General features: G+C 44.8%; 1 protein-coding gene and 3 non-coding genes across 6 annotated transcripts; 2 read left to right on the top strand and 2 right to left on the bottom strand.

Moving 5' to 3' along the window:
* Window positions 1-12,871: 12,871 nt before the first annotated feature.
* Window positions 12,872-24,356, bottom strand: pin1 (peptidylprolyl cis/trans isomerase, NIMA-interacting 1). 3 transcript variants are annotated; one of them, XM_031897865.1, is made up of 4 exons: window positions 24,212-24,356; window positions 17,881-18,081; window positions 15,512-15,622; window positions 12,872-14,653 (listed from the first exon to the last, which is right to left on the bottom strand). In XM_031897865.1, exons 2-4 carry the CDS (start codon window positions 18,056-18,058, stop codon window positions 14,544-14,546), a joined length of 399 nt encoding a protein of 132 aa, XP_031753725.1. In that variant the 5' UTR covers window positions 18,059-18,081; window positions 24,212-24,356; the 3' UTR covers window positions 12,872-14,543. The 3 variants fall into 3 exon arrangements, with proteins under 3 accessions (XP_031753725.1, XP_012808455.1, NP_001008110.1); XM_012953001.3 differs by lacking the exon at window positions 24,212-24,356 and adding an exon at window positions 20,901-21,003; NM_001008109.1 differs by lacking the exon at window positions 24,212-24,356 and adding an exon at window positions 20,937-21,043 and having other exon boundaries at window positions 13,338-14,653.
* On the top strand, window positions 22,009-22,080 carry trnae-cuc. Its single transcript has one exon. It is a non-coding gene; the product is annotated as a tRNA-Glu (tRNA).
* On the top strand, window positions 22,349-22,421 carry trnak-cuu. Its single transcript has one exon. It is a non-coding gene; the product is annotated as a tRNA-Lys (tRNA).
* Window positions 24,079-24,150, bottom strand: trnah-gug. Its single transcript has one exon. It is a non-coding gene; the product is annotated as a tRNA-His (tRNA).
* Window positions 24,357-24,358: the final 2 nt, after the last annotated feature.

Below are 24,358 nucleotides of genomic sequence, written 5' to 3' on the forward strand. Positions count from 1 at the left end.
GGCTCAGGGGGGCTTTTATGGAGCGGAGTGCAGAATGGTGGAGAAATGATACGGAGGAGATGGATTGGAGCAGATATATTGTACATAAAGTTATAAGGAATTTTTATATGGAACAGAAGAAACATCAGAAAACTTGAGTTAATCTCTTCTAGCTTATACTATGTCTAAACCTAACAATAGGTAGTGATGTAAAAACCTTACATGGAGGATGACAAATCCAGGAGGATAAGAATATAGTAATAAGTATAATGCAGAAGTCAATGATCAGATCATGTAGAAGAAGAAAGGCAGAAGGTGGCATGGGTTCAGTGGGGCCTTTTTAAGAACAAGCGTGACACAGGCATGTTTAAGAGAAGAAAAGAAAATAGCAAAATAACTTAATCTATTTGAAAAGGCATGGCATAAGGACAGGAGCACCGTGTTTAATTTAATTAACTAGAGGGCACAGGATCAAGGAAGCAAGAATCAAGAAATCCAACATATCAACAGTGGCATTCCTAGTCCAAGCCTGGCTCCCCTGCAAAAAAATCTTTGGAGGGACCCGGCATGCAACGCATGTACCACTCACCCCTCCCGTTTTGCACCCCTCATGTCCCAACTTCCCACCCGCTAGCTAGATAGGAGAGCACTGGGGAGTGGAGTTCACTAAAGCTATAGAGAAAGCCACTGCATATCAACACTGCCAACTTTTTGGGGGAGTAAATTGGATTCAGCAGACCCTCTTCTTGGTAGGAGCCAAATCTGTCTTCATAGTAACATAGTAACATAATACGTTAGGTTAAAAAAAATCACATATCCATCAAGTTCAACCTTTTATGTCTATATGGAACCTGCCTAACTGCTAGCTGATCCAAAGGCAGGCAAAAAAAACCCTTTCTGAAGCCTCTCTAATTTTTTGTAAAGGGCAAAAAAGTCCTTCCTGACTCTAAGATGGCCATCAAACCAGTCCCTGAAGGGGGAAAAAGTCCTTCCTGACTCCAAGATGGCCATCAAACCAGTCCCTGAAGGGGGAAAAAGTCCTTCCTGACTCCAAGATGGCCATCAAACCAGTCCCTGAAGGGGGAAAAAGTCCTTCCTGACTCCAAGATGGCCATCAAACCAGTCCCTGAAGGGGGAAAAAGTCCTTCCTGACTCCAAGATGGCCATCAAACCAGTCCCTGAAGGGGGAAAAAGTCCTTCCTGACTCCAAGATGACCATCAAACCAGTCCCTGAAGGGGGAAAAAGTCCTTCCTGACTCCAAGATGGCCATCAAACCAGTCCCTGAAGGGGGAAAAAGTCCTTCCTGACTCCAAGATGGCCATCAAACCAGTCCCTGAAGGGGGAAAAAGTCCTTCCTGACTCCAAGATGGCCATCAAACCAGTCCCTGAAGGGGAAAAGGGGGGGAAAAGTCCTTCCTGACTCCAAGATGGCCATCAAACTCCTGGATTAACTTGTACTAAGAGCTATCGACCATAACCCTGTATTCCCTTACTCGCTAAAAAGTCAAACAACCCTTTCCTGAAGCTATCATGAAGGGGGAATTCACTGGGATTAGGGGTGTCAAGAGACTTGGATCGGACATTACTGGATGCCAAGAGCCTGAAAGGGTGTTTATCTGAGTTGACATCTCTGAAAAAGTAGGCTTAGGATACAATATCTGTAGGGATGGGGATTTTTTTGATGGATAGAAAAAGTCAGGCAAGTTCTGAGGACAGGAAGGTGGTGTGAATCTGTTGGTGTGGGTTGTACAATCGAAAAGGGCACATTTGAGGCATGACAGGAGAAACTGCAGTGGAGAATATCTGAGGATTGCAGACTTGCTTCAACTAGCCATGCCGCCAAGCCCTCTGCAGTACTACTGGCCACATTTAGGCCGGAAAAGCAGTAGCTGCTCTTTGTCCCTGGTGATGTGGTTTGGGGGGGTGTGGAGGCCTCTGCAGGGGCCTAGGGTTATCAGCAGGGGAGTACATTCTGGTTTTTGTATCTATAGACAGAAGGCTAAATAGAATATATGGACAATTATGTCCTTGCCTTTATGGCAGATTCCTAGGACAGCACAGGTGAAAACCTGAATTGTGAAATTTAGTTTCTTTTTTTATTTTATATCCAAAGAGCTTGGTTTTCTTTCAAAATAAAATCTTAGCACCAAAAGCAAATCTGTTGGATTTATAGGGAGATTTGTTTCTGGAGGCTGGAGACGTGATCTGATGGCCTAAGGAAACTAGGCGCCCTTCAATAATCGACATTACATTGCCATCTATGGGGCATCGGTAATATTGCACCTTGGCGGGTACAGTGACAGAAATGAATCCCCTCGTTCTCGTCTTCAAGGAACTCTCTGTCATGCCTGCCTTTTATGGATAGACCTGACTAAATGCAAGTACTCCAGTCAAAATAAGTGCCAAGGCAGGTATAATTGAAAAGTGCGGTGGAAGGGAAACCAAGCATAAAATGGAAATAGATTGTGTGCTTGAAGCAGGCGCATAAAACTCCTTCCCCCCCAGTCATTGATGGAGAGTGGAACATAACAAGCTGGCAATAAGTGTGTAAGCAGTAATATTGCAATGTCTTCATTCACACAGAGCGCACTTGTTCTTCCTCAACAGCAGAGGCGCTGAGAGTCTATTATATCTATTGGATCTTATATCTCATTACTGCCTTGTGCAAATACTCTAATGCCGGCCTTTCTAGTAATTGCCCGAAGAGCCCCCATAAGAGAAGGCTTATAAATAAAGAATTTTAAGATTTCTGTACGAACGAGACTGATGAACACAGTAGCTTTCTCTAATCTTTAGGCGATGGCCCACAATAGGAGCTACAATAGGAGCTACCGGTGGAAAGGCCTACAGATCGATTCAACTTCACGCAATTTCGGAAAGCTGAAGTGATCTGTAGGCCTTTCCACTGGTGACCCTATTGTTGCTGGTGGAAAGGCATTTCAGAGCAGTTAGTTACCCGCTGTAGCAGATAGCTATCGCGGGCGACTAACTCGCACTCTAGGCCATAAGCCTTAGAGCAAAGTTCTTTAGCCTATTTTTAAATCTGGCCCTACTTAGCTCATAATGATATTACAGATTTATGAAAACTCTTAACAGCCACTCTCCAATAGCTGCAATAATAAAAAACACCCTCAAATTCCAATCTAATAGTCCTATATGCCCCCCCTTCCAATGGATTGAGCCCCCTAAGGCAGGGGGCACAGATATTCCTCTGTACATAGCCACCTATAACTACTTATACCGGAAACCTTTACTTAGCCTTAAAAATTAATATGGCTAAAATGCCATATTTTATATCCTGAACTGACTGCACCAGCTGAAACCAAGTTTCAGCATCTCAATAGCAGCAATGATCCAGGTCTTTACATTTGTCACAGGAGCTCCCCATCTTGGAAAGTGTCTGTGACACTGCACATGCTCAGTGGTTCTGACCCCTAAGCTGAGCTTAGGGGTTGTTGCAAATTATAAAGCAGAAAATGAGGTTGGCGTTATTAAAGCTGATGCTACAGGGCTGATTATTCAATTCTGATGCTAATTGCACTGGTTTCTGAGCTTCCATGTAGTTGTATCTGTATTCAGGGCCGGATTTTTCTCTGAGGCGCCCCGAGGCCGCCCCTGTGGGTGTCCCCCTCTGCGCATGCGCAAACGCGCCCCCCAGTGCGCATGCGCAAACGCTCCTTTAAACTCCCATACAGAGCAGTGGGGAGAGGTCCCGACTGCTCCGTATGGGAGCCAAATTTAAAAATTCTCTTGCGGCGGGGCGGCATGCCGCCCCTAAACTTCTGCCGCCCTAGGCCCAGGCCTTTGTGGCCTCTCCACAAATCCGGGCCTGTCGGTATTAGTTACTAATCAGCTTTATATTGTGCCATTTATATTCTATATATACAGTATATTGTGAGTAGGCCCCTAAGCTCAGGTTATATTATGCCATTTATATTCTGTATATACAGTATAGTGTGAGCGGGCCCCTAAGCTCAGGTTATATTGTGCCATTTATATTCTGTATCTACAGTATAGTGTGAGTGGGCCCCTAAGCTCAGGTTATATTGTGCCATTTATATTCTGTATATACAGTATAGTGTGAGCGGGCCCCTAAGCTCAGGTTATATTGTGCCATTTATATTCTATATATACAGTATAGTGTGAGCGGGTCCCTAAGCTCAGGTTATATTGTGCCATTTATATTCTGTATATACAGTATATTGTGAGTAGGCCCCTAAGCTCAGGTTATATTATGCCATTTATATTCTGTATATACAGTATAGTGTGAGCGGGCCCCTAAGCTCAGGTTATATTGTGCCATTTATATCCTGTATATACAGTATAGTGTGAGTGGGCCCCTAAGCTCAGGTTATATTGTGCCATTTATATTCTGTATATACAGTATAGTGTGAGCGGGCCCCTAAGCTCAGGTTATATTGTGCCATTTATATTCTGTATATACAGTATAGTGTGAGCGGGCCCCTAAGCTCAGGTTATATTGTGCCATTTATATTCTGTATATACAGTATAGTGTGAGTGGGCCCCTAAGCTCAGGTTATATTGTGCCATTTATATTCTGTATATACAGTATAGTGTGAGCGGGCCCCTAAGCTCAGGTTATATTGTGCCATTTATATTCTGTATATACAGTATAGTGTGAGCGGGCCCCTAAGCTCAGGTTATATTGTGCCATTTATATTCTGTATATACAGTATAGTGTGAGTGGGCCCCTAAGCTCAGGTTATATTGTGCCATTTATATTCTGTATATACAGTATAGTGTGAGCGGGTCCCTAAGCTCAGGTTATATTGTGCCATTTATATTCTGTATATACAGTATAGTGTGAGTGGGCCCCTAAGCTTAGGTTATATCGTGCCATTTATATTCTGTATATACAGTATAGTGTGAGCGGATCCCTAAGCTCAGGTTATACTGTGCCATTTATATTCTGTATATACAGTATAGTGTGAGCGGGTCCCTAAGCTCAGGTTATACTGTGCCATTTATATTCTGTATATACAGTATAGTGTGAGCGGGCCCCTAAGCTCAGGTTATATTGTGCCATTTATATTCTGTATATACAGTATAGTGTGAGCGGGTCCCTAAGATCAGGTTATATTGTGCCATTTATATTCTGTATATACAGTATAGTGTGAGCGGGTCCCTAAGATCAGGTTATATTGTGCCATTTATATTCTGTATATACAGTATAGTGTGAGCGGGTCCCTAAGCTCAGGTTATATTGTGCCATTTATATTCTGTATATACAGTATAGTGTGAGCGGGTCCCTAAGCTCAGGTTATACTGTGCCATTTATATTCTGTATATACAGTATAGTGTGAGCAGGTCCCTAAGCTCAGGTTATACTGTGCCATTTATATTCTGTATATACAGTATAGTGTGAGCGGGTCCCTAAGCTCAGGTTATACTGTGCCATTTATATTCTGTATATACAGTATAGTGTGAGCGGGTCCCTAAGCTCAGGTTATATTGTGCCATTTATATTCTGTATATACAGTATAGTGTGAGCGGGCCCCTAAGCTCAGGTTATATTGTGCCATTTATATTCTGTATCTACAGTATAGTGTGAGCGGGTCCCTAAGCTCAGGTTATATTGTGCCATTTATATTCTGTATATACAGTATAGTGTGAGTGGGCCCCTAAGCTTAGGTTATATCGTGCCATTTATATTCTGTATATACAGTATAGTGTGAGCGGATCCCTAAGCTCAGGTTATACTGTGCCATTTATATTCTGTATATACAGTATAGTGTGAGTGGGTCCCTAAGCTCAGGTTATACTGTGCCATTTATATTCTGTATATACAGTATAGTGTGAGCGGGCCCCTAAGCTCAGGTTATATTGTGCCATTATATTCTGTATATACAGTATAGTGTGAGCGGGTCCCTAAGATCAGGTTATATTGTGCCATTTATATTCTGTATATACAGTATAGTGTGAGCGGGCCCCTAAGCTCAGGTTATATTGTGCCATTTATATTCTGTATATACAGTATAGTGTGAGCGGGTCCCTAAGCTCAGGTTATATTGTGCCATTTATATTCTGTATATACAGTATAGTGTGAGCGGGTCCCTAAGCTCAGGTTATACTGTGCCATTTATATTCTGTATATACAGTATAGTGTGAGCGGGTCCCTAAGCTCAGGTTATACTGTGCCATTTATATTCTGTATATACAGTATAGTGTGAGCGGGTCCCTAAGCTCAGGTTATACTGTGCCATTTATATTCTGTATATACAGTATAGTGTGAGCGGGTCCCTAAGCTCAGGTTATATTGTGCCATTTATATTCTGTATATACAGTATAGTGTGAGTAGACCCCTAAGCTCAGGTTATATTGTGCCATTTATATTCTGTATATACAGTATAGTGTGAGCGGGCCCCTAAGCTCAGGTTATATTGTGCCATTTATATTCTGTATATACAGTATAGTGTGAGCGGGCCCCTAAGCTCAGGTTATATTGTGCCATTTATATTCTGTATATACAGTATAGTGTGAGCGGGCCCCTAAGCTCAGGTTATATTGTGCCATTTATATTCTGTATATACAGTATAGTGTGAGCGGGTCCCTAAGCTCAGGTTATATTGTGCCATTTATATTCTGTATATACAGTATAGTGTGAGCGGGTCCCTAAGCTCAGGTTATACTGTGCCATTTATATTCTGTATATACAGTATAGTGTGAGCGGGTCCCTAAGCTCAGGTTATACTGTGCCATTTATATTCTGTATATACAGTATAGTGTGAGCGGGTCCCTAAGCTCAGGTTATACTGTGCCATTTATATTCTGTATATACAGTATAGTGTGAGCGGGTCCCTAAGCTCAGGTTATATTGTGCCATTTATATTCTGTATATACAGTATAGTGTGAGTAGACCCCTGAGCTCAGGTTATATTGTGCCATTTATATTCTGTATATACAGTATAGTGTGAGCGGGCCCCTAAGCTCAGGTTATATTGTGCCATTTATATTCTGTATATACAGTATAGTGTGAGCGGGCCCCTAAGCTCAGGTTATATTGTGCCATTTATATTCTGTATATACAGTATAGTGTGAGCGGGTCCCTAAGCTCAGGTTATATTGTGCCATTTATATTCTGTATATACAGTATAGTGTGAGCGGGTCCCTAAGCTCAGGTTATATTGTGCCATTTATATTCTGTATATACAGTATAGTGTGAGCGGGTCCCTAAGCTCAGGTTATATTGTGCCATTTATATTCTGTATATACAGTATAGTGTGAGCGGGTCCCTAAGCTCAGGTTATATTGTGCCATTTATATTCTGTATATACAGTATAGTGTGAGCGGGCCCCTAAGCTCAGGTAAGTGACAGCAGCACAGAGTATGTGCAAGGAATCAGCAGAAAAGAAGATGGGGGGCTACTGGGGCATCTTTGTGGGCACGGATCTTCTCTGCTAAAGGGCTGTTGTTGCCTTGTCTGGTACAGAAGCCAAAACATCATTTCAAGCCTTCTTTAGCTAAGCTTTAGTTCTCTTTAAGAAATCATTTTTTTTGTTGGGAAGGTTAAGTAACCTAATTGATTTTTGCACACTAAAACTGGTGTGGGTTTACCGAATAGATATTCTTCATGCTTTCCTTCTTAAATCTAAAGATTAATACAGTATGTCTAGCTAAGTGATCTGGGAGACCCAGGGGCAGTTGAAAAGGAAGGGAAGGGTTTTCCATGATACCCAAGCTGAAGGGAGGAACAGCCTGGAGTTCCAAGACCAACTGTAGAGATGGATCAGAAATAGCTGCCGGGATGCCTGTGGTTCTGAGATTGAGGTGTAGCCTCCCTCCCCAGCACTTCTTGCCAAGTTTCATTTAGATGGTTTGTGAAGGGTGGGCGGTCATGGTACAGGTTAGGAATAACTGTGTTTGCTGAGACCTCCTTAGTTATACAACTGCCAAAATCACATAACCTATGAGTTGGGTCCCAAACATGAGTCCCCATGTTGTCGATGGTAGGCCTCCATGATACCTCTAAATAAAGTAATCATTTCAAAACCACCTGTCCAGGGTTTTTGAGGCCTATCACCGGACACACCACTGCCTGATTGACTGACAAATTACACTGCATGCCCTGTCATTACCTTGCCTCCATGTCATTGGCCTGGCTCACAATGTCATCAACTCCATCCCTGATGACACCCTGCCTGGCCAACGTCTGGATCGTCGCTAGGGTTGCCACCTGGCCTGTATTTACCTGGCCTAGTCAGGAAATCACCAGCTAGGGACGGCACCGGTATTACATATTTATTGGCAATGTACTTGGGGGTAAATTTGTAATGCCCTCCCTTCCCTGACCCTCTCTCCTGCCAACCACGCTTTATAACAACGGACCACCCTCTGCCCCGCCTATAACCCCGCCCATTTCCTGGCCCTATCCCCCTACCCAGCCTGCCAATTTCCCCGTTCAGCACATTTCCCCACTCTTTTATGTCACAACCTGCCCTCTGCCCGAAGGTCTGTATTATTGACAGAAAAAGGTGGCAACCCTAACCCTTTCTAAGCAAAAGGTGGTTACCCTACAGCAGGGGGCTTAAACTCAATTTACCTGGGGGCCGCAGGAGGCAAAGTCAGGATGAGGCTGGGCCGCATAAGGGATTTCACAAAAAATTGGCTTTCAAGGGATAATGCAAGGCACGGTGGGTTATTATGGGAAGACGTTCTGTGTGCACAATTAGCTCCTTAGCAGCTAATTGTGCACACAGAACATCTTCCCATAATAACTGTTATGATGGCATAACGTCATTTCCGCAATCAGCAGCTCCCGCCCGCCATGCCTTGCATTATCCCTTGAATCGTAATAAAAATCTCGATCCCTTCATTGCTTTTGAGAAGGCGTTGGTGCGGGCCACAAAATACTTTATTTGTAATATACTAATCCTTCTTCCAGCTGAATCACTCTCCCTCTCTCTGTATATATTTACACTTAGATACATATATATAGCTTAATTGGTGCATAATGGTAGGATATAGTGCAAGTGTAATGGCTGCTGTAGCTGAATGTGTATCAGTAAGAAGAACAGGCTGTGCCACCCAGACTAAGCAATGTAAGCGCACACACTGAGTTATTAATGCCTCTCTATTGCAGAGCAATTAAAATAAAACGTCTTTCTCTATGCAGCCAGCTTTCTCTCTGTGTCTAATTGTTTAAAAAAAATAACCGGGCTGAGTCTGGCCTTATCAGATCTCCATGCAATTTTGCCAGCTACGATGAATATTGCAGGGCAGAGTTTATCCTGATTGATCCGCTGTGGGTGCCGTGTCTGTGTCGCCAGCACCAGTAATAGAGATAAATTGGATAATTTCAGTGCACTTTTAGCTGGGTGCTTCATTATCTCGCTACGCTGGGCAGTCTGCGGCACAACAAATGCTTCCATCGCACTTTTTTGCTAAAAGCCTCCGCTCTGTGCATGGATATGATAAAAAAAAGCTATGTTTACTGGATATAAAAGACGCTCAATAGATGCAGGAAAGGGCAGAAAAGTTGGAGATAAATAAGCTTTTAGATATTATATATTCAGAAATGATATCCCCCTATGCAACACGGCTGCATCCGTATGTGGGGAAGCCAAATGTGACATTTTGTAGAATTAAAGCACATTTGTTTTTAAGCAACTTTTCAACCAACGTTCTTTTAAAACATTCATGTGCTATTGAATCAATGTAGCTATAGTCAGCTCTCCTCTAGCCCAGACTCCACTTCCCACAATGCCATGTTCTGTTATTCTCATTTACAGGCCTTCTATTCACAGAACATGCTGGGCATTGTGGGAAGTGGAGTCTGGCTGGAGGAGAGCTCATTAGTGACACGGTTTCAATGGAGGAGCATTCCAGAGAATTGCAAGGGGCAGACAAATGCTGCTTTCAGTAGCAATTATATTTATAAAATTGTTTTAATGAATCATGTCATTACCTCCGATCCACCCAGTTACTCCTCTGATCCAACCCAATCCCAGCCAACTGGGATTGGGTTGGATTAGTAATATTTAAGGGCAAAGTGCAATTTTGGACACAGTTCAGGATGTTTTTTACCCATTTAATGGTGTTCCCTCAACTCCAGCTTCATTGGTGCCCCAAGGGAAAGTTGTTTCTGACACAATTGTGCCCCATGTGTTCAAATGTGCACTGAAAATGTTTAGTCGGGATTGTGCCAAACAACCCTGTATGTTATTCTGAGTCACCTTTCTTAGAGGAATATAAATACAGATGCCATTTTAACTGAATGAGACTAATGCAGGACGAAGTGTAGAACAACAAAAGGGGGTAGGAAGTGAGCTAATTGCCAGTCAGAATCAGCAATATGCCACCCTGATCCTAACCCATAGAATAGTGCCACTATGGGCTCTGCACCCACATCTCTCTGCTCTGAAAGCTACTTCTGTGCCTGCCTCTGGTTCCAAGAAAGGGAATTTTGGGAGCAGAGGCGTGTAAACCCCAGTCTGACCCCCAACCCAAACCTACAATTGTTGCCCAAATTTCAACCCTCACCTGCAGGTAAACTTGCGTCCTGGGTCAGCTCGCACATCACTAATATCAATATCAATCAATCTTGTATTTCTACAGACTATATGACTATGGGGAGTTACATGTCTTTCTTTTCTGGGTTCTCCTTTTCGTTTAATTAAGGCATAGATGGTTAAACTAACATGGAAAGCCTATCCAAAACGGCATGTGGATATGTTCAATGGCTTATTCATTTAGTGATAATGACCCCCCCTCCTTATAAACCAGTCTAATACCTTGCTCTACCTCCAGCACTCTCATGGACTGGGGTACTGGCATTAAGCAGCAGCATAAGGACCCCAAACCCATGGGGTAGGGGTACAGAAAGCAAGAGATTCAGATGCTTAAGACCGCTGTAGGAGTTTAAGTGCTACTGGCACCCTCTGGTAAAGGAAAAACCTACTGGGAAGTGTAGCAATTAAAGCATCATATGCTGCAGAATCTATGGCACAACTCATTTTATAAATCCTCAGAAACAACTGCTCGCTCTGTGTGCCCCCAAAATCCATTCATTGCTGGCAGCGGCATCGTGATCAATTCCCAAGTAATTCCGCAGCCCACTCGGACCTTAAGAATGGAATCGGCAGAACGTTACCTACTTAATTGGAATGACTGTGTATCGGATATTCATTAGCATTCAGCACTTGCTGTTCTTTTGTAAACAGTGCCATCTGCTGGTAACATCCCATATCAGTCATAGAGAAAACACTAAATTCTGTTACATCCATAGGTTCAAATTCTTGTATCTTATTTTTTCATAGGGAGGAATCCATACACTTTCCTAGGTGCCTATCATCTGATTGTCCGGTAAAATCTAGTGGAAGATATTCTATTGTACCACACTCAATTCAGCAGGAACAGCCCTCTAAAATTGCTCACAGCCTTTGCAGAGCAGGAAAATGCAAGGGAAACTAGTATTCCACACAAAACCTGCAGATACTAATAGTAATGGTAGCAGAAGCCCGTGTGGGGACTGGTGTGGCAGAGCAGTGGTTGGGGTATTTGGGACTGCCAGCTGCAATTATTAAGGCCAATGAAGGGAAGGCCAATCAATACACAGTAGCAGTAGTCAATATGGGGCATGATGAGAATGAATTAGAATTCTGATGGCATATTGTGTGATGTGCAGTTGTATTTTGAATTATTCCTTAGGTAAGAGTGACGGGATTTAATTATTGATTTGGATATGAGAAGTGAAGGAGAGGGCAGAAACAGACAGCCTAGGGCATCTGGGGAGGTAAGAGGAGCATTTCTATCTTAACAGAAGTTTAATTTGAGTTTTCATTAAGACACCCAAGTAGAAATGGCTGACATAGTCATTGTATGGTAACTGATGGAGTAATATTAAGACATTTTAGCATTAAACTTCTCTCCTTTAAAATGGTGTCCAGGGTTTGCCAACACTGAGATAACATCCAGAGGCTGCCGACATCCAGTGATTATTAGCCTTATTAAGTCTGATCTCACTAAACAGACTCCCCACACTGTACATACTTAAAAGAGCACTAAACAAGAATGGGTAGAAATTCAGTTTTGTTTCTTTATACTGAACTTAATGTAGCAGCCCTATAAATGTAATTATCCAGGCCTTCAAAATGTCCCCAACTGCTCCCCATCTTGGATCTTGTTAGGCCAAATTTTGTGTATCAGTGGCACTGCACATGCTCAGTGGGCTCTGGGCTGCTGTTGGGAAGCAAAGCTTAGGGGTCATTGGGAATCAATCACATTAGCAGAAAGTGAGGTTCCATCTGTCATAGAAGCTGATTATTACTCCGTTCTGATGAATAATACATTTGGTCTTCTAGTATTAACTGTATGTATATTGTATTGATCCCTAAAGCTCAGGTTACTGTCAGCAGCTAACAGCATGTAAAACAAAAGGGGAAAAAAATGGAGTTACTTGGGGTCACTTTTGAATACAAAGATCTACACTGCTAAAAGCATTGTGGGGGCCCACCTCTGAACACAAGGTGACTGCAGGCAGGGTCAGACTGGGGTGTCCGGGGCCCACCCCACCCCAGTTGCGACGTCAAATCCCCCATGTGTACAAAACTTCCTTCTTCCGAAGACAATGAGGAGGGAGATGCGGCAGTGCCTGCAGTTGGCAGAGGGAGCAGACTGGGTCGGTAGGGGCCCATGGGCCTAGTCTAGCCCTAACAATAGTAGACATGTCTGCCACCTATGCCACACAGAGCGCCAGCTCACATTTATGAGAACTATGAGAGCCCGATAATGGGAGGTGCTTCTAGTTCAGAGGAGGAGCATATAATAGACAACAGCACTAAATATTTATTTTACACATGCAAGCTGATATAGCACTAGCAAAGTCTGAATGGCACTTGCAAGGGTTTTCTGTAAACATATAAATAAAAAAGGTATAATTCACAACACAAAATATTGTTTTATTTTTCAGAATCTAGGATGGAGTTAGCTGAGCCTTTAGTTGCAATTTCATCTTTACATGCTTAAGCTACTGCAAGGGTTTTCAGCCCCTCTTCGTGGTCCAATATTTGGTCAGTGCCCCCACCCCACAGCTCATAAGGTTACAGATATATGAAAAAAACACAGTTTGTAACAGTCACCATGTGCAGTTGTAGGGATAGTAAAGCATTAAACTAGGGGTGTAAGAGAGGAAGACAATGATGCGACTGCAGAAGGCTCAGGGACTGCAGATTAAATACATTATAAAAATGTTCAATTCTTTACGTTTGCACGGCATTAAACAAATGCATTTGCCCCATGCCGGGCCCCCCCAAGCCACTACACTGGCTCTGACACAAAACATGTAATAACTGCATAATATCACCAACCCCCTAAAGAAAAGGCCAAATAACATGGCAATTTTTTTTTTTTTTTTTAGGCTCAAAAATACTATAATGCAAGCAAATATCCCACTGTCAGTCATAGAAATGTGAATCAAGATATTAAATTAATCTTCATTTAGAGAACAGATGCAGCATAACAAGATAAAATACAGTTGCCCTAAGCAGCTGGTCATGTACAAAAAGCACTTGCCAAATATTGTTGACACCGTGACTTCCTTTGCTTGGATGGAGAAAGAGGTTTAACAGCCAAAAACAGCAGAATTATTCCAATAGCACTGAGCAGAAATGATGCCTACAACATAAGATGAGGTATAAGCATTACGTGGGGAAAGGAATCTGGTCTGTGCCAGCTGAGGTGGGTGCAGGCAGCAAATTCAGCTTGGGTGCTCCCACTGGTAAATGATTGCCGAGATGTACCTCTCCGCAGTGTCACAGCCTCTGTCCTATTGACTGAAGGGACATGCTCGCTCATTACAATGAAAGCAGATGAAGCTGTTTTGTTCTGTCGCGTAAGATGAGCTATTAATATGCTAAATTAAATAGGTAACCCCCATATAAAACCCTTACTATACAGCCACAACCTAGCTATGGGCAAATGTACACCTATGTTCTATATGAGCCTAGTGTATGTATTTACTTTTACATGAGGTCATTTTATAAGGAAAGAGAGGTCCCTGTGGGTAAATAATAATATCCATTCTTGCACTGGGAGGGAAAGAGACTGAGTTATTAGTCCTTCCCAGGGAGAGACTACATAGACTATAGGGAAAGGGCTCACATAAACAAAAGCATATACTGCCTCTTGGCCACTGCGCCTAACTGAGCAAGTTCATTAGTACAGGATAGTGTGGCCTTCAGATTCTCATGCTATTCCATTCACATGACTACAGGAGCTAGAAACAGAATGCAGATGGATCAGAAATGTTCCGAGGCAAGATCTAATTGTATAGCTAATACTCTGATGTGGGAATTAGAGGAAATGAGAGAAATAGCCCCAAGCCCTTCATGCACATCCCCTGCTAACAATGCGCAAACTTCCATAAATGATGATGCTTAAACAGCCAATAACTGATTGAACCCACTGAGCAGAACTGGGCCAATTTCTGTATTTTTCTGGACTACCCTAACCCTTACCTAGCCCCCCACATCTATTCCCTTGGCTCACTGGGAAACCCTTTCGTCCCTCCCTGAAAGCAGCAAGAGTTCCCATTATAAAAGTGGATTCACTCAGTGCGGAGGATAATGTGAATGCCGGAGTCTGTGAAGACGGGGCCACTCATCTCCCCAGGCCTCAGAGCGAAAGATGCATCTTCAAAGGGCTTCTGCATTGCACCTAAAGAGCACATGAAAGGAAGTTACCCCTCTGGAATCTGCCAGAAGAATCACAACATGCAATGTACTGAGCAGATGTTATAGGTGTGGAAGCAAGTCCCTTCTTTATTATTAACACGCCAACATATTCTACAGTAAACAAACACATTACATATGAGTAATACAGAAAGTACAGAGGGTCCTAATCAACTGAGCTTACAGTCAGGGCCAGACTGGGCCGTTGGGGCACAACCCCCCACCCAAGGGCACAGACCTGATCCCTGCCAGAGCACCCCGGGCTGCACCCATGGGACGGCAGCACCAGTGGGTCCTGAACCCCCCCCCCCCCCCATTCAGAACCTGCTTACATTCTACTCTGACAGAGAGAAGCTAGTATTGGGGCAAGCATGTACATGGGTATATCACAGCTGCACCAAAAGGTCTATGGCATCGCTGAAAAGTTTCAAACATTTGTACCCCCTCTGTATATCAACAGTGTGTACTGTATGCAACACAACATATACAATCAGTATGCAAGCTGTTAGACATTTACAGAGCACCTGCTGGTAATAATGTTGCTGCCCCCACTAGAGGTATGCCTAACAAAGCCAGCTCTGCAGATGGGAAAACAGCAGTATTTTTTAAAGCAAAGCCCCCCCTGCCAAGTGCTGTGCCCTCCTCACCAGGAGCCCACTTCCCAGAGTGGGTGGCCATGTAGCACATAATGGGCCAGTGTCCCATTTGCTCTATAAGCCCATGTTTATCACATGATTTCTGGCCCTATTGACGCGCATATTGCAAAGACGTAAGTCATCCAAATCTACGTTACTATATAAAAATAATACATATTTCATAGCAGTGCTTCTTTATCTAAACTTACCTCTCCCAAAGCTGCCCAGATCCCCTCCAGCCTTAGCTGAGCTGCAGTCACTGAACCGAGAAGCAAGAGATTCAAAATCCTCATCCCCCGATTTTATCTTCTGGATGTAGCCTGGAAAACATGAATAACACTAAAACCACTGAAGATGTCTAATATAATGTATATTGGCTACGTGCGTAGAACTGCATTTTCTGTTTGCTGGATCTCCTTAAGTGGCAAATGTTTAATATGACACTGTGCCTCTGGCTTTGAATTACATAAATGCTGGAGGAAACATATTGAGGAAAGTTGCCACTCTGTACTGACCGCAGCCTCTTTTCACTTCATATCTACGAAGGGGTTGCGTTTGGCTTGGTGCAAACAGACCTGCAGCATGGCCAATGGATCCAATGCCGACTGCTTTAGTCAGAGTAGGATTCAAGAGAGGTGGGTGGGGAGGCACGCAGGAGCCCCCACACCCTACCTGCCCTTACTGTGCACATCATTCACATGCGTAAGTTAGGACAAGGCTAAGGAAGAGTAATAGGAGACAAATTATAGAACAGTAAATAATAAAAGTAACAGTAGTATTGTGGCCTCACAGAGCAGTGATCCTATCTGAATGCTGGAAATAATTCAAAATCTATAACAAAATATATCATTGCTGGGCAGAGACCACAGGCTCTGTTTGCTCTGGGCAAAGTAGAGATATTCTGTGCAATGGGCATTCCCACACCCTGGAGCAGTGCTGTCCAACTGGCGGCCCGCGACCCCCCTCTGTGTGGCCCCCCACCTGTCTGGCTGCTTTGATGGCTTACTCTTGTGTAAGCTTTAAATGGTATCAGTACTGAGATTAAATGGCCCCCTGCATGGTTCTCACCTCAGATTCAGGCTGTAATCCCTCTGTATTGTTTAAATATGTAATTCCCTGTATTGTTCACACCTTTTAATCTCTGCATTGTTCACCCCCTGCAGTGTTCACACCTCAGGCTCAGGCTGTAATCACCCATATTGTTCCCCTGTTCACACCTCCGGAGCAGTAGAAACCCACAAATAATCCCTGCACACTACAAAAAGAACATATACTGAGGTGGTACTGCAATTAAAAAGTTTTTTAATATATAGTTATTGTGCAGACTGTAGGAGCAGTGCCAGCATTGTGTCACTGTAGGCTGCCTGTGTGTGCCATACACACAGGCATCATAGGGCAAGCAGAGTATGGCACACACAGGCAGGGTAGGGAAGGCAGAGTATGGCACACACAGGCAGGGTAGGGAAGGCAGAGTATGGCACACACAGGCCAAGTATGGCACAAACCAGCCAAGAATGGCAAACACAGTGAAAGTATGGCACACACAGGCAGGGTAGGGCAGGCAGAGTATGGCACACACAGGCCAAGTATGGCACAAACCAGCCAAGTATGGCACACAGGCAGGGTAGGGAAGGCAGAGTATGGCGCACACACAGGCAGGGTAGGGAAGGCAGAGTATGGCACACACAGGCAGGGTAGGGAAGGCAGAGTATGGCACACACAGGCAGGGTAGGACAGGCAGAGTATGGCAGGTTTTTGCTGTACTACAACCATTAATATGGGTATGGTCATGTGATAACGTGGGTGTGGTTTCAAGTGGGTGCGGTTTCAAAAAGGGGAGTGGTCAAACTGGCTTCCATTATCGGCCCTCCACCGCGTAGGTCGGAAAAATTCCAGCCCTCGGTACAACAGAAGTTGGACAGCACTGCCCTGGAGAGAAGAGGTAAACTGCAATCACTGGTGTTATACCTACCTGGCACTAATTTTAGCTTGACTTATCCTTTAATTTACCATGTTACCCCTGAGCAGGCTTGGCGCGGCCTTATGCTCAGTACACTAGGGCTAGTGTGCCCAATCTCACAGAAGGAATTCCTGGGCAGGGCACTCACCAACCAAGTACCCAGGCCAGTATGGTTTTTTTTTTAAATTAAAGACAAAAGTAGCATATGCCTAACAAACTGGCACCCAAGGTTTTCTTTTTTTCTTTTAATATGAAATACTTTCAGGGCCCATGCCCTTCCTCCATAATGAACACCTGTACCCAAATGAACTATAACTCATCCTCCCTTGGATTAACGCCTTGAAATTCCCATGGTTTCTTGATTTAGCGTATGCAGACCAAATGCAGGAATTCAGGAACTACAGGGCGGGGAGTGCCAGAGTAACATAAAGCCACATTTATATAAAGGCAATATCCAGCTACCCTGTACAAAGTGTAGAGGAGAGAGTGGGACAGAATCACTCCAGTACAGTGGCCCAAGATGGTAAATACCATCTGCTGCTCTCCCTAAAGACTTACAAGCCCTAATTATGACATAGAGCACAGTCACACTAATACAGAAGCCCCTTCCTTACCCACCATTAATGTGCTCCAGTGCCTCGTCCTTGGTGCGAGTGATCCTGTCCTGCCTCCATGATGAAGGACGCCTTGACTGATTGTGCTTCACGAGTAGGTGAGAGCATCTCACTTTTCCTGGCTCCCCCTGGCCATTTTTCCCACCAGTAGTGGGCCTTTCCCATTGGCTGGCATTGGTCATGTGATTGAAATAATATACACGCCCTGTTTAAACCAAGACAAAGCACAAGAGAGATGTAAGGGCAAAGCCTCGTGCAACCTGTGCAAACAAGCAGTGATACTCACAGAGCTGCCAACATCCTAATGTTTTAACCAAGAGGGTAGCTGTGCCTGTACCACAAATATAACTTAATAGCGCTAGTGGGGGACAGCTATATTGATTATAAAGTACAGCAAGAGTATCTAGTACACAGGCAGTAAAGTAAAGCCAAAGTTTGCTATGTCAAAAGAACATTTATTCCCTGCTTACGTCTATACTCACAAGCAGCCATAACTGGGTATAAAAAAAAAAGCAGGAGAATTCATAGCATAGCGTTACTCATACATTAACATATCTGCTCATTTGATCTGAGCCAGATCGGATTGTTCAGATTGACTGGCTTCTGGGCCAATAAAAAGCAGATTCTAAAATGGCCCTATGCAGACCCATTAGTCAAGGACAACATAAACGCACTAATTCAGTTCTCGTCACCATACATGCATTTATGTATAATTTTTTTGTAAATAGTGCTACTTATGAATGCAGCACTGTACATGGGCCAATAAGCTGCAAACGATCTCTCCCTACTATTATCCCCCCACCGCTACTATAGGCACCATCTCTCCCTACTATACCTGCTATCCCACAGCCCCAGTCCCTTCCCAGAGGCTATTATCCCCCCACTGCTACTATAGGCACCATCTCTCCCTACTATACCTGCTATCCCACAGCCCCAGTCCCTTCCCAGAGGCTATTATCCCCCCACTGCTACTATAGGCACCATCTCTCCCTACTATACCTGCTATCCCACAGCCCCAGTCCCTTCCCAGAGGCTATTATCCCCCCCCCCCACTGCTACTATAGGCACCATCTCTCCCTACTATACCTGCTATCCCACAGCCCCTTCCCAGAGGCTATTATCCCCCCACTGCTACTATAGGCACCATCTCTCCCTACTATACCTGCTATCCCACAGCCACAGTCCCTTCCCAGAGGCTATTATCCCCCCACTGCTACTATAAGCACCATCTCTCCCTACTATTCCTGCTATCCCACAGCCCCAGTCCCTTCCCAGAGGCTATTATCCCACTGCTACTATAGGCACCATCTCTCCCTACTATACCTGCTATCCCACAGCCCCAGTCCCTTCCCAGAGGCTCTCTCTCCCTACTATATCTGCTATCCCACAGCCCCAGTCCCTTCCCAGAGGCTATTATCCCCCACTGCTACTATAGGCACCATCTCTCCCTACTATACCTGCTATCCCACAGCCACAGTCCCTTCCCAGAGGCTATTATCCCCCCACTGCTACTATAAGCACCATCTCTCCCTACTATTCCTGCTATCCCACAGCCCCAGTCCCTTCCCAGAGGCTATTATCCCACTGCTACTATAGGCACCATCTCTCCCTACTATACCTGCTATCCCACAGCCACAGTCCCTTCCCAGAGGCTATTATCCCCCCACTGCTACTATAAGCACCATCTCTCCCTACTATTCCTGCTATCCCACAGCCCCAGTCCCTTCCCAGAGGCTATTATCCCACTGCTACTATAGGCACCGTCTCTCCCTACTATACCTGCTATCCCACAGCCCCAGTCCCTTCCCAGAGGCTCTCTCTCCCTACTATACCTGCTATCCCACAGCCCCAGTCCCTTTCCAGAGGCTATTATCCCCCCACTGCTACTATAGGCACCATCTCTCCCTACTATACCTGCTATCCCACAGCCCCAGTCCCTTCCCAGAGGCTCTCTCTCCCTACTATACCTGCTATCCCACAGCCCCAGTCCCTTCCCAGAGGCTCTCTCTCCCTACTATACCTGCTATCCCACAGCCCCAGTCCCTTCCCAGAGGCTATTACCCCCCCCACTGCTACTATAGGCACCATCTCTCCCTACTATACCTGCTATCCCACAGCCCCAGTCCCTTCCCAGAGGCTATTACCCCCCCACTGCTACTATAGGCACCATCTCTCCCTACTATACCTGCTATCCCACAGCCCCAGTCCCTTCCCAGAGGCTATTACCCCCCCACTGCTACTATAGGCACCATCTCTCCCTACTATACCTGCTATCCCACAGCCCCAGTCCCTTCCCAGAGTCTATTATCCCCCCCACTGCTACTATAGGCACCATCTCTCCCTACTATACCTGCTATCCCACAGCCCCAGTCCCTTCCCAGAGGCTATTATCGCCCCACTGCTACTATAGGCACCATCTCTCCCTACTATACCTGCTATCCCACAGCCCCAGTCCCTTCCCAGAGGCTATTACCCCCCACTGCTACTATAGGCACCATCTCTCCCTACTATACCTGCTATCCCACAGCCCCAGTCCCTTCCCAGAGGCTATTATCCCCCCACTGCTACTATAGGCACCATCTCTCCCTACTATACCACGGCCCTTTCCCAGGGGCCACTGTACTAATTTAGGCCCCACTAAGGATCTCTGAAGGGCCTTGCCTGCTTGGCTCCTGACTGAAGACCATTCCCGAGCAGGATACATACAATACATAGCCACAAGGCACCATGTTAATCACAGACACATCAGCATCTAAGCAGGAACAGATCGAACTCTGACACAAATGACACTGAACAGATAGGTGCAGATACTAGGGCACCAGTCATGGCCCCATACAGTAGCAGAAGCAGTCAATGCTTAGCATTTCTTAGTCTGTTTACAGGCGACTAAATACTATAATGCGCAATGCAAAGTGGGAATTGTAGTTCTGCAGCTTTGCAACAGCACCTTTATCAGGACGCTATGCACAGTGCAAGACACAATAAAATAGGAACAGCTACAAAGCAAACCAGCGCTGCACTAACTCTATATAACAACTGTGCCCGCTACACTCCATATACCCGAGCTTCGACTCATGCGCTTCTCCCACCCGGGCGGTAGCTTCTCCTCGTCCGCCATCTTTCCCTCCTGCGTCAGGCCAAGCCCCGCCTACACAAACCACTCCGTCAGCTCGGCGCTTCTCATTGGTTAAGTCCCTGCTAAGCTTTTAGCCATTAAGCTAACTAATCTGCCGACGACGTAGTCAGCCTGAAAACCGAAAGCAAGGGCGGGAAATGATATGCGCCCACTATTGGCTGTAACGGAATAAACGGAGTAATTAATAAAACAAGGGGCGGGGCTGAGAGGTTGTACGCATTGGCAGCAGTATGACGCATGCGCAGAAATGTGTTCGCGTCTCTCTCTATTCTTACGCATTAAAATTGCTCTCACAAGCATGGGTGGCAGGTTAGCGGTTTTTCTGCCAAATTGGGCTACTAATTTAAAGCCCTGGTTTGTTTTTAAATTACAAACCCGCCAAAGTACCGTTTTGGACTAGTTTTTGGAGCCTTGGCGGGTTTGTAGTTTGGAACCTAGCCAGTTTTTTCCCCTAGTGTGCTTGTTCCACTGCATGCTGGGTAATGTAGTTTGTAGCTAACAATTAGCCTACAACTAGGAGTAATATAAAACTACAATACCCAGCTTGCAATTGGGCAGTTTAGCCAGAGGCTCCGTTTTCTATTCCTTTTTGCTCTTTCAGGCTCAACCTGTATGTTCTGCTCCCTGCTCTATAGGGTATGTGATGTGGGGGCAGGTCTGTAGTTATCTTGGGGCTGCTGAGAGTTGTAGTTGAACGCACCCATATTTATAAGTCTGGGGTTAATGCAAGATTCTGAATCTATTTCTGTAGCGACTTCCCAGCTGGACTGGGCACAGAGGGCAGGGAATTATCAGCCATTCCAGTAACTGGGTAGTGATTATATGCTTTAAAAAGGCAGGTTTTCCCATATGTACTTTTATTTTTGTAGAATTTTTTTCATTGCACATTGGGCTATTTTTGGGTTACTTTCAAAGTGGGTTTGGACTAGTATTTCACTGGTTTTAGAACTGACTGGCGATTTGGAAAAATAAATCTGGCAATTTCACATACAACCTTCCCTGGTGGTCTAGTGGTTAGGATTCGGCGCTCTCACCGCCGCGGCCCGGGTTCGATTCCCGGTCAGGGAAAGTGTGTTTTGCTTAATTGTAACAACAGCCCTTTATTTTATTGCTCAATCGTTTTTATAACAGCAGCCATTATTAAAAAAAAGCTTGCCAGCTTTATATATAATATAGAATAAAATAAAGATGATAGTTAGTGATATTTTATTGTGTGACGAGATCATGTATGGCAGCTTTGCATGCTCACTGAAACTGTAGGCGGATTTTTACAAGAGAACTGGGATGATAGTACATTACAGAGGGGCTGTAGTGGTAAATGGAAAGTTTCACAAGTGCCCGGCTAGCTCAGTCGGTAGAGCATGAGACTCTTAATCTCAGGGTCGTGGGTTCGAGCCCCACGTTGGGCGCAACTCTTTTCTTGCTGATCTACTTGGTGGGTATTATTTTACCTACAATTATCAGTTTGTTATAGCACCAAAGTTTAATATTCACAACAGAGCATAACTAAATGTTTAAGTGATAAATTTGTTAAAGACCTACACCCGGACATTCTACTATTGAACTTTAAGCAAATTCAAACTATATTCCAGGTCAAACCTACAGCGCAATTCAGATACCTGCAGTTCGCCAACCCACAACTCAAAATCGCTGCCACAGCCCCAGAAGTTGGATTACAACTCCAGGAGGTTCCCAAACTGCTCTCGACTATCTACCAAATGTTAAAGGAGACATATCGGATAAATGGGAAAACCCTAATTTTGTAGGCAATTATGAATAATATCCGGTGCTGGTTTCCCTTTGGGCTAAACATTAACCCTATCTGTAACAATGGCCCCTTTATTGGAGCTCCCTATAGATCCTCTCACTTCTCTGTCAGAGTTTGAAATGAGGGGTGTCCTTACGGTCCCTGCCAGAAGCACAGTAGGAGGGGGAGAGACAATCACAGCCCTGCACTCACACAAGCACAGACAGGCTTCAGTTCCCTATCAGGTCAGCCTAGCTGGTTCTTATCCTACAGTGCAGTGTACGGAGGGCCGCCGGCTCCCCAGCTCATCCAGAGAATTCAGCCAGCAGGAAGTGGAACAGATGGGCGGGGCTAGTGGGGTTTTGGGGGAATTTCTCAATAAATCAGTCAGAAACACAACTTTTTTTTAAGCACAATCCTTCTATATCTAGAGGAGTATAATTCCCTGGTACATTCATCATTTTTATAGGATATATCTCCTTTAAAGGAGAAGGAAAGGCTAAGTCACTTGGGGGTGCCAAAATGTTAGGCACCCCCAAGTGACTTAGATCGCTCACCTCATACCCCACCTCATACGGAGACCAGCACCAGCCCGGGGTAGCAGCGAGCGCTTCCTCCTTCCTGTAGCGCCGCGCGCGCATGCGCAGTAGAGTGAAAAGCCGAACTTAAAAAACAAAGTCGGCTTTTTACTCTACTGCGCATGCGCCGGCCGACGGATTTCGCCCGGAGAAGAGAGAGGAAGGAGGAAGCGCTTCCTACAGGTACCCTGGGCTGGTGCTTTTTTCTCCTAACAGGGGCACTAGCCCAGGGTACAAGGTAAGCGATCGAAGTCACTTGGGGGTGCTTTACATTTTGGCACCCCCAAGTGCCTTAGCCTTTCCTTCTCCTTTAATGAACACAGGGAAGAAACAAATGCTAAATTGCTACCAAAAATGGGTTCAGGACAGAGGAGACCTGGAACAATGGAAAGATGTTCCTAGACACCTACTACCGTCCACTATATCATCCAGGTCAAATTCCTCCATCGCTCCTACTTGACCCCACAACATGTGAATGCTATGGGTGCTTTACTCAGAAACCAATAGCCCTCACCTCTTTTAAACTGTACTGACCATGTAATATGGACCACAAACCCCCCATCCCCTCCCTCTCTACCCCACTTTTCTTGACTTTACCTCTCCTATCCCCTATACTAAATTACCTTGATTTGTTTCTCTTGTTTAAAAAAATCAATAAAAGTACCTTTTTAAAAAAAAAATGTTTAACTGCGCTTTGGGCAGTGTTGGTCATGTTAAATCAATTTATATCTAAAAAAAAACTGCCGTGACCCGGATTCGAACCGGGGTTGCTGCGGCCACAACGCAGAGTACTAACCACTATACGATCACGGCGAGCCAAGTGTGCGGACGGGGATTGCTCCTCACATACACTATGTAACTGTTAGAGACCGACCTGTTCCTTGTCAGCTGTGTATACCCGGCTCTGGAACGAGGGAAAAAGTAACATTACATATTAGACACCCAGTCTGTGGAAGAACATCGTGGCGAATCTTATAGTAACGCTGCTCAGTCCAACGTAGCCTCACACTAATAAGCAACG

Source organism: Xenopus tropicalis, chromosome 3 (assembly GCF_000004195.4).
Source record: "Xenopus tropicalis strain Nigerian chromosome 3, UCB_Xtro_10.0, whole genome shotgun sequence".
Classification (NCBI taxonomy): Eukaryota; Metazoa; Chordata; class Amphibia; order Anura; family Pipidae; genus Xenopus; species Xenopus tropicalis.